At 43.0% G+C, this 12,159-nt stretch overlaps 1 protein-coding gene across 17 annotated transcripts in view; it reads right to left on the bottom strand.

Moving 5' to 3' along the window:
* Positions 1 to 12,159, bottom strand: part of LOC129826683 (potassium channel subfamily T member 1-like) — a 152,090-nt gene that overhangs the window by 60,334 nt on the left and 79,597 nt on the right. For all 17 annotated transcript variants that reach the window (XM_055887669.1, XM_055887668.1, XM_055887672.1 and 14 more), the window contains 2 exons: positions 3,904 to 3,983; positions 62 to 164 (listed from right to left, as the gene is read on the bottom strand). In XM_055887669.1, the coding sequence (XP_055743644.1) occupies positions 62 to 164; positions 3,904 to 3,983 (183 nt within the window). The remainder of the gene's footprint in view (positions 1 to 61; positions 165 to 3,903; positions 3,984 to 12,159) is intronic.

Genomic DNA, 12,159 nt, shown 5'->3' with positions numbered 1-12,159 from the left:
GTCACTAGTAAGACATGAAATAACAGGACTTTATCAGGAGGTTAAATTAGCAGTTACTCACCATACACCAGTGACCTGTTCGGGGTCGTCCAGAGACACTCTGAGGACGTATAGGGCACACGTCAACAGCTTCAAGGAGAAGTTAAACAGACGGATCCTCAGGCCTGCATGGAAACAAACGCAATAGAGAACACTAAAGGCCAGATTTACCTAGTAATTACATTGGGAGTAAATCTTAACCTGTTTCCCAGAGGGAATTGAACAATTATAGTTGACAAAGGTCAAAAAGCTTATGGGAAGGAATAACATACCATGGTAAAGTAAAGAGTAACTGAATTTGTGCTGATTTATATTGAAAAACGAATCTGTTTAATCAGGCTCATATGAGTAAATCTGGCTAATGTTTGCAGTCATGTTTTTGTAATGCAAGACACATTGGTATGGGAATGTCTAGAAAGTTTGTTTTTAACTGCCCAGAAACTGAACTTATCGCAGACCAATGAAATGAGCGGGCTAGTGAGTCTGACAAGTAAAGCATCTCTCCTCAGAACTGGTGTCTCTACCCTACACCGGACATCTCTACTCAGAACTGGTATCTCTACCCTACACTAGACATCTCTACTCAGAACTGGTGTCTCTACCCTACACCGGTGTCATGACGTTGCCTGCTTGGGTATTGCAAACCCCATCCCCCTCACCCTGCCTCTCCCTTTCCTACCACAAACCCATGCGGTGATCACAGAGAGACGTCGTAAATTCCTGAGAATCTCCTCATGGCCAAACAGTATTAAGAGAGAGGGTAACTTTCAGGACAAAGGAATTCTCTTCCACCTCACAGAACTTGAGGTACGAACATATTTCATATTCCTGCAAAAGTATAAAAGATCGGTGGAGAGTCCAGCTATTAACATGTCCGTTTGTACCCATGTGGGAAACTCATGAGAGACTGTGAGACTACATTACCATACCGCTGTTTATATAATAACCTCAGATATGAGGTTTACATCTGTTTGTTGTATAAAATGAATGAGTGAGTATGATACTGTTTGTATAATTGTGTAATATGATTTTGGACTGTTTAATGAAGAAAAATACAAATCCCTTTTTGATTTGAACTAAACCCGAGGACCCGCCCCTGAGCCAGTTGGGTCAGACATCCAAGGACAGCCCCTTCCTGCTATCTGAATAAAAGTCAACTCTGAGAAATTACCAGGAGACCATGTTTTCTCTCCATGGGGAGAACGAAGGTTAAGTACAATTGCTGAATCTTTAACCATACCACGTGGTTAAACTCTTAGCCGAATAAGAACAAGTCTTTGATATTGACTACTAGTCTGCAGCTAGGAATTCGGTATCATTGAACGCGAAGAAAGACAACCGCCGAAACATCCATTCTATAACGAATGTCACTGAACTATCCACAATAACCGAGACAGAAGGAACTCCAACAGAAACTAACTTCACTCCAACAGAAACTAACTTCTCTCCAACGATCAAGACGACACACACCGAGTGTAAATATATATATATTGATTGCAATTGTTCCCGAACGAGTGAGCGTTCATGTGTAAGGATTAGCATGTCAATTGTTATAAAGAGTATACTCTGTAGTGACTTCTGAATCGACCCCCCATTCTCCCTTTTGTCTAACGAGCCGCCATGCCGGTTCAGCCACTAGGGCATATTTCTCCCATTTCATGTAACCCTTTTTAAGTTTGTTTCTTTGTTTATGCATTTCTGTGAATTAATTAGTTAGTAATAAATAAATGATTTAAGACAATTGATGTGTGGATGACTCATAGTGAAGACTGGGTTCGTGCAGATAATCAACAATTTACGACGTTTGGAATGAGACTAACGTGAGGTAAAGTAAATAAATCATTAATTAGAAGACTATTGATCAGATATGAAAATATCTGAAAGGTTATATTGGGAAATTATAACTTTGTAATCTGACTATTTTGCCTGGTGCTCCCAAATTCATAGTTAATTAGTTACGTTATTACTCAGTTGATAGCGTAATCCCTAATTACAGGAATCTTTGATAAAAACTATAAGTCTTCAATTTAACGATAGCAAAGACACGACACTGGACATCTCTACTCAGAACTGGTGTCTCTACCCTACACCAGACATCTCTACTCAGAACTGGTGTCTCTCCCCTACACCGGACATCTCTACTCAGAACTGGTGTCTCTCCCCTACACCGGACATCTCTACTCAGAACTGGTGTCTCTACCCTACACCAGACATCTCTACTCAGAACTGGTGTCTCTACCCTACACCAGACATCTCTACTCAGAACTGGTGTCTCTACCCTACACCAGACATCTCTCCTCAGAACTGGTGTCTCTACCCTACACCAGACATCTCTACTCAGAACTGGTGTCTCTACCCTACACCGGACATCTCTACTCAGAACTGGTGTCTCTACCCTACACCAGACATCTCTACTCAGAACTGGTGTCTCTACCCTACACCGGACATCTCTCCTTACCACAACCCTACCTGTTTAAGTGTCATGGTGTTGTCCAGGCTGTGTTGCTGCTCTGCCAGGTCTAAAGTGACTATGTCTGGCTATGCACAGTGCCGTGACTATCAGGCTTCATGCTGGTCTGGCAGACCGTCACAACTGATGTCTCTGATTCAGAGGGGTTAAATACGGAAGACCTATTTTGGTTGAATGCATTCAGTTGTGCAGCTGAACAGGTGTCCCCTTCCCCCTTCCCTTTCACTTTCACACACAGCTCACAGCAGCAACATATCACAGGTCTGCTTTGACAGGGTGAACAGCTACGTGTCAGAACCACAACGATATGACACCCTGTGGGGGGAGATGCTGTATGTTGTGGCAGGTATATAAAGCAGTGGAATAGAGGACGGCTTATTGTGATATATAAGGATTAAGACCCAATAACACGGCATGCTGTCAGTAAAGCCATTACAACAACACAGCCTTGTGCACAAGGCTCAACACACACACACACACGCACACGCACACACACACAGGCAAATCATCACCCACACAACTTACCTGACTGCAGATACACATGTCAGTCAGAGGGTGGCGCCAGCTGCCTTAAAGACTGTTCACGTTTCAATCAACCAAGCTTTCATCTCTTTGCAGTATTAACACAGCAGTGACACAGTTACAAGAAAAACACCCACATCAAACGCTTCACAATGGGTTTGAATTGTACAGGGGCCAAAACAATCTGACTCAGCAGGAAGCTCTATAGAGTTGGGTTGGCCTTTCTATTTGGCCCTAATGTTTTCTCTGTAACTGATGGGAAGTTGTTCAGAGATATTGACAAGCACATAGGAAGCACTAACAACATACTGCACTCACTACACACGCACGCACACACACAAACACACACGCATGTAAAAACACAAACACACACACACACACGCACACACACAAATACACACACATGTAAAAACACACACAGCACACGAAAACACACACACACGCACACACACAAACACACACACACGCACGTACACACACAAACACACACAAACACACAGAGAGACTGTAGACATGATGCATTGTGGGTGGCAAGTTGGACAGTTCCAATATCTTTTTCAGAATGCAGGAGAAATCCCACCCTGGCTGTATCCATGCCTTAAGTCCTAATAAGAAATTATAATACTCTATCCGTTAACAAAAGACCTAAAGCATTGTCCTCTTCACAGCAGCATGGTGTGCAGACCTGAGACCTCAGCACCATGCGTCAAGACAACTAATTAAAGACAGACAGGAGCTGAAATTGGATCTGCAATAGACCTTAATGACTTCGTTACTGTATTACCTGTATTAGGAGGACCTTTATGACTTCCTAGTTCTGTTGTGTTACATGAGACAGTAATAAAATCCAAACTTCTCTGTGCTCTACTTACTTGACCTTTGGTTTTTGATGAAGAACAGCTTGAGCCTCTCCTTGAAGGTGTTTTCATTCACATAGAACTCCACCTGAACCCTGGAGAGAGACAGAGACAGTCAGTACATCTACCATAGAACACATGAACCCTGGAGAGAGACAGTCAGTACATCTACCATAGAACACATGAACCCTGGAGAGAGACAGTCAGTACATCTACCATAGAACACATGAACCCTGGAGAGAGACAGTCAGTACATCTACCATAGAACACATGAACCCTGGAGAGAGACAGAGACAGTCAGCACATCTACCATAGAACACACGAACCCTGGAGAGAGACAGAGACAGTCAGTACATCTACCATAGAACACATGAACCCTGGAGAGAGACAGAGACAGTCAGTACATCTACCATAGAACACATGAACCCTGGAGAGAGACAGTCAGTACATCTACCATAGAACACATGAACCCTGGAGAGAGACAGTCAGTACATCTACCATAGAACACATGAACCCTGGAGAGAGACAGTCAGTACATCTACCATAGAACACATGAACCCTGGAGAGAGACAGTCAGTACATCTACCATAGAACACATGAACCCTGGAGAGAGACAGTCAGTACATCTACCATAGAACACATGAACCCTGGAGAGAGACAGAGACAGTCAGTACATCTACCATAGAACACATGAACCCTGGAGAGAGACAGAGACAGTCAGTACATCTACCATAGAAGTACTCATGCATCCATATATAAGGACCATGGTTATTTGATGGAACTGTTTTGAGATATCAGTAAGTAGACAAGCTTAACCATGATGCATTGTGTTGTTGAATGCTGGAAGGCTCGGGTCTCTTTGTTTATGTATTACCTCGAAGGCCTTCAGCAGTGTGAGACACTGAACATAGCATACAAGGTGCTTTTCAAAATGCACCAACAGCCAAAATAAAGAACAGCAACAGAGTGAAGGCAAACAGTTAAAACAGGATACTTCATCACATATAACAGGATACTTCATCACATATAACAGGGGTGTCAAACTCATTCCACGGAGGGCCTAGTGTCTGCAGGTTTTTGGTTTTTCCTTTCAATAAAGCCCTAGACAACCAGGTGTGGGGAGTTCCTAACTAATTAGTGATGTTAATTCATCAATCAAGTACAAGGGAGGAGCGAAAACCCGCAGACACTCGGCCCCCCGTGGAATGAGTTTGACACCTGTGACATATAACATGAAAAAACGGTCACCATTTCCAGCTGCTTTGATTGATTCTGCTTTCCTGGAATGGGTTTAATGTAAAAACAAAAACAAAAAGACAATCGTAATGACCCCGTTCCTGGATTGGGTTTAGTGTAAAAAAGACATCAATCATAATGACCCCTTTATAATCTCCTATATTACCCACAGAGGCCAATTACTGTCATGACAACAAGGAGATGTAGAGTAACCATGGTAATTTGGAACTATCTATTAGAGAGTGAATATTGTGTTGATATGACTCTGAAGATATCCAAGCAATAAATCTGATGTGACACGAGGCACGCAATCTGTTTCAACACCAATGCCTGTCTGGCTGGAGAAGACTGTTGCCTGACTGTTGAAATGTGCGATGTGCAGCTGAGGTTTAAGCCACACGAACTTCCATTTGAAGCTCTGATAGTTACGTAGCTATGGTGATATCATTACCAGTGGAAGATTATAAAAGTCCCTTAAATGATGTACGCCTCTAAACTGCGAAGACTCCTCCAAACAAATTAGTTATTTTACATTGCTGCTTCGAGCATAATTATAGTTTACTTCTTCTCCCATGATGCAATTCACTAAGCACACATCCAACCCCTTAGTAGGCCTACAGTACAATATCCCCCAGCAACTTAGATACTGTACATAGCAGTGTAGCTTTAATCATGTAGGAAGTAGGAATGCTCATTAATCATATTAGTCAATATTAGATCATATTCTCCTCATAATGCTATTTATAAACACATCACATAGACTGTAGATTCTAGCTGTAGAAAGCCCCTCCCTACGCACCACTTCCTGTGTGTGACATCCCCACAGACCAGAGGTTCTAAATATTTATATCCTGCACTCTCATTGGTCCCTCAGCTATTCCATGTATTCCTGATTGGACTCTCCTATTCAACAATTTCATGAAGAAGTAAAAAGGAACGGTGTAGTGACTGTGACTTCTGGATCACCCCTGTGGTGCAATTCATTAATTCTTGACAAGCTAGTCACATTAAAATATATATTTCATCCTGTACCCCCAACATGACATATTTTTGTTGTGGCCCCTGACAAGCACACCTGATTCTACTTGTCTACTAATTATCAAGCCCTTGACAGGTTGAATCAAGTTTTTTTGTCCAGGCTACAACAAAAATGTGTTCTGTTGGGGGTAGACAAGGGCCAGAGTTGGGTAACACTCTAAGCAATCTAATGAAACACTTTGACGTTAATGTAAAGCAAGTACATTAATAAAGGCCCATAAACTGAATATTGGGGTGTGTCTGGGAGGTTATGAATGAAGGGAGAGCTGACTTTGACTTCTCTATCTAGAATAGATGTAGATGAATCTAAAGTGAGGGTGCAAGAGATCTATTTGATGTGTGGTTGCCTCCCCTAATGACAGCGATAATGGGCTGTAAACTCCTGCAGGGCCCTTGGAGCCTTCTGACAAGATTAATAGAGAGGAGAGGAGAAGAGAGGAAGGAATGAAGAGGAGAGAAAAGGAGGAGGGAAATTACTGGAGCCTTATCCTGAGGGAAGCAGTGAGAGAGAGAGAGAGAAAGAGAGAGAGAGAGGGGGGGGGGGGTCTGCATGTCTGTATACTAAGAGATGTGTAGCTTAACCTGCTGTCCAATCCTCCTCTCCTTATAGCCTTCATCTCCCTGTTCTTCTCTCTCTCTCTCTCTCTCTCTCTCTATCCCCCTCGTTTTATCTTCCTCTTCTTCTTTACCACATGGAGACTGCCTCCAGGCAGGAAACGTCCACTCCACCCTCATGTGGTGAACCAATAACTAAAGACCAGGAACCACTGCTGCAGAGACTGTTTCCTCTGCTAGCGCACGGCGAGCGGTACTGGAGCGCCAAGTCTAGGTCCAAGAGGCTTCTAAACAGATTCTACCCCCAAGCCATAAGACTCCTGAACACCTAATCAAATGGCTGGTAGCTGGGGTGACAGGTAGCCTAGTGGCTATAGAGTTGGGTCAGGATTCAAAAGGTTGCTGGATCAAATCCCTGAGCTGACAAGCTATGAATGTGTCGTTCTGCCCCTGAACAAGGCAGTTAACTCACTGTCCCCGGTGGGCCGTCATCGTAAATAAGAATTAGTTCTTAACTGACTTTCCTAGTTAGATAAAGGTTACACATGGCTACCCAGACTATTTGCATTGCCCCTCCCCCTCTTTTACACCGCTGCTACTCTCTGTTGTTATCATCATTGTATAGTCACTTTAATAACTCTCCCTACATGTACATATTACCTCAACTAACCGGTGCCCCCGCACATTGACTCTGTACCGGTACCCCCTGTATATAGTCTCACTACTGTTATTTTAATGCTGCTCTTTAATTACTTTAGTTACTTTTATTTCTTATTCTTATCTGTATTTTTTAAAACTGCATTGTTGGTTAAGGGCTCGTAAGTAAGCATTTCACTGTACAACTACACCTGTTGTATTCGGCGCAAGTGACTAATACAATTTGATTTGACTTGATATGCATGTTGACATAATCAATATCACAAAATGGATACACAGGTACATAGAGACACAGAGACACAGGTACATAGAGATACAGAGACACAGAGACACAGGTACATAGAGACACAGAGACACTAACACACAGGTACATAGAGACACAGGTACATAGAGACACAGAGACACTAAGACACAGGTACATAGAGACACAGAGACACTAAGACACAGGTACATAGAGATACAGAGACACTAAGACACAGGTACATAGAGATACAGAGACACTAAGACACAGGTACATAGAGACACAGAGACACTAAGACACAGGTACATAGAGACACCGAGACACTAAGACACAGGTACATAGAGACACAGAGACACTAAGACACAGGTACATAGAGACACAGAGACACAGGTACATAGAGACACAGAGACACAGGTACATAGAGATACAGAGACACTAAGACACAGGTACATAGAGATACAGAGACACTAAGACACAGGTACATAGAGATACAGAGACACTAAGACACGGGTACATAGAGACACAGAGACACATGTACATAGAGATACAGAGACACTAAGACACAGGTACATAGAGATACAGAGACACAGGTACATAGAGACACAGAGACACAGGTACATAGAGACACAGAGACACTAAGACACAGGTACATAGAGACACAGAGACACTAAGACACAGGTACATAGAGATACAGAGACACTAAGACACAGGTACATAGAGACACAGAGACACTAAGACACAGGTACATAGAGATACAGAGACACTAAGACACAGGTACATAGAGACACAGAGACACAGGTACATAGAGATACAGAGACACTAAGACACAGGTACATAGAGATACAGAGACACTAAGACACAGGTACATAGAGACACAGAGACACTAAGACACAGGTACATAGAGATACAGAGGCACTAAGACACAGGTACATAGAGACACAGAGACACAGGTACATAGAGATACAGAGACACTAAGACACAGGTACATAGAGATACAGAGACACAGAGACACTAAGACACAGGTACATAGAGACACAGAGACACTAAGACACAGGTACATAGAGACACAGAGACACTAAGACACAGGTACATAGAGACACCGAGACACTAAGACACAGGTACATAGAGACACAGGTACATAGAGACACAGAGACACAGGTACATAGAGATACAGAGACACTAAGACACAGGTACATAGAGACACCGAGACACTAAGACACAGGTACATAGAGACACAGAGACACTAAGACACAGGTACATAGAGACACAGGTACATAGAGACACAGAGACACAGGTACATAGAGATACAGAGACACTAAGACACAGGTACATAGAGACACAGAGACACTAAGACACAGGTACATAGAGATACAGAGACACTAAGACACAGGTACATAGAGACACAGAGACACTAAGACACAGGTACATAGAGACACAGGTACATAGAGACACAGAGACACTAAGACACAGGTACATAGAGACACAGGTACATAGAGACACAGAGACACAGGTACATAGAGATACAGAGACACTAAGACACAGGTACATAGAGACACAGGTACATAGAGACACTAAGACACAGGTACACAGAGACACAGGTACATAGAGACACTAAGACACAGGTACATAGAGACACAGAGACACTAAGACACAGGTACATAGAGATACAGGAACACTAACACACAGGTACATAGAGACACAGAGACACTAAGACACAGGTACATAGAGACACAGGTACATAGAGACACAGGTACATAGAGACACAGAGACACTAAGACACAGGTACATAGAGATACAGAGACACTAAGACACAGGTACATAGAGATACAGGAACACTAACACACAGGTACATAGAGACACAGAGACACTAAGACACAGGTACATAGAGACACAGGTACATAGAGACACAGGTACATAGAGACACAGAGACACTAAGACACAGGTACATAGAGACACAGGTACATAGAGACACCGAGACACAGGTACATAGAGATACACAGAAACTAAGCCACAGGTACATAGAGACACAGAGACACTAAGACACAGGTACATAGAGATACAGAGACACAGAGACACAGGTACATGGAGATACAGAGACACAGAGACACAGGTACATAGAGACACAGAGACACTAAGACACAGGTACATAGAGACACCGAGACACAGGTACATAGAGATACAGAGACACTAAGACACAGGTACATAGAGACACAGAGACACTAAGACACAGGTACATAGAGACACAGAGACACTAAGACACAGGTACATAGAGATACAGAGACACTAAGACACAGGTACATAGAGACACAGGTACATAGAGACACCGAGACACTAAGACACAGGTACATAGAGACACAGAGACACAGGTACATAGAGACACAGAGACACAGGTACATAGAGATACAGAGACACTAAGACACAGGTACATAGAGATACAGAGACACTAAGACACAGGTACATAGAGATACAGAGACACTAAGACACAGGTACATAGAGACACAGAGACACAGAGACACAGGTACATAGAGACACAGAGACACTAAGACACAGGTACATAGAGATACAGAGACACTAAGACACAGGTACATAGAGACACAGAGACACTAAGACACAGGTACATAGAGATACAGAGACACTAAGACACAGGTACATAGAGATACAGAGACACAGAGACACTAAGACACAGGTACATAGAGACACAGAGACACTAAGACACAGGTACATAGAGACACAGAGACACTAAGACACAGGTACATAGAGACACAGAGACACTAAGACACAGGTACATAGAGACACCGAGACACTAAGACACAGGTACATAGAGACACAGGTACATAGAGACACAGAGACACAGGTACATAGAGATACAGAGACACTAAGACACAGGTACATAGAGACACCGAGACACTAAGACACAGGTACATAGAGACACCGAGACACTAAGACACAGGTACATAGAGACACAGAGACACTAAGACACAGGTACATAGAGACACAGGTACATAGAGACACAGAGCCACAGGTACATAGAGATACAGAGACACTAAGACACAGGTACATAGAGACACAGAGACACTAAGACACAGGTACATAGAGATACAGAGACACTAAGACACAGGTACATAGAGACACAGAGACACTAAGACACAGGTACATAGAGACACAGGTACATAGAGACACAGAGACACTAAGACACAGGTACATAGAGACACAGGTACATAGAGACACAGAGACACAGGTACATAGAGATACAGAGACACTAAGACACAGGTACATAGAGACACAGGTACATAGAGACACTAAGACACAGGTACACAGAGACACAGGTACATAGAGACACTAAGACACAGGTACATAGAGACACAGAGACACTAAGACACAGGTACATAGAGATACAGAGACACTAAGACACAGGTACATAGAGATACAGAGACACTAACACACAGGTACATAGAGACACAGAGACACTAAGACACAGGTACATAGAGACACAGGTACATAGAGACACAGAGACACTAAGACACAGGTACATAGAGACACAGGTACATAGAGACACCGAGACACAGGTACATAGAGATACAGAGACACTAAGACACAGGTACATAGAGACACAGAGACACAGAGACACTAAGACACTAAGACACAGGTAGATAGAGATACAGAGACACAGAGACACAGGTACATAGAGATACAGAGACACAGAGACACAGGTACATAGAGACACAGATACACAGATACACAGGTACATAGAGACACAGAGACACTAACACACAGGTACATAGAGACACAGAGACACAGGTACATAGAGAAGCAGATACACTAAGACACAGGTACATGGAGATACAGAGACACTGAGACACAGGTACATAGAGACACAGAGACACAGAGACATATAGACACAGTGACACAGAGACACAGAGACATAGAGACACAGAGACACAGAGACATAGAGACACAGAGACACAGAGATATAGAGACACAGAGACATAGAGACACAGAGACACAGAGACACAGGTACATAGAGACACAGAGACACAGAGACATAGAGACACAGAGACACAGAGATATAGAGACACAGAGACATAGAGACACAGAGACACAGGTACATAGAGACACAGAGACACAGAGACATAGAGACACAGAGACACAGAGACACTAAGACACAGGTACATAGAAACACAGAGACACTAAGGCACAGGTACATAGAGACACAGAGACACTAACACACAGGTACATAGAGACACAGAGACACTAAGACACAGGTACATAGAGATACAGAGACACTAAGACACAGGTACATTGAGACACAGAGACACAGGTACATAGAGATACAGAGACACTAAGACACAGGTACATAGAGACACAGAGACACTAACACACAGGTACATAGAGACACAGAGACACTAAGACACAGGTACATTGAGACACCGAGACACAGGTACATTGAGACACTAAGACACAGAGACACAGGTACATAGAGACACAGAGACACTAAGACACAGGTACATAGAGATACAGAGACACAGAGACATATAGACACAGTG

Source organism: Salvelinus fontinalis, chromosome 28 (genome assembly GCF_029448725.1).
Source record: "Salvelinus fontinalis isolate EN_2023a chromosome 28, ASM2944872v1, whole genome shotgun sequence".
Lineage (NCBI taxonomy): Eukaryota > Metazoa > Chordata > Actinopteri > Salmoniformes > Salmonidae > Salvelinus > Salvelinus fontinalis.
This window is presented reverse-complemented; position numbering and strand designations above follow the sequence as displayed.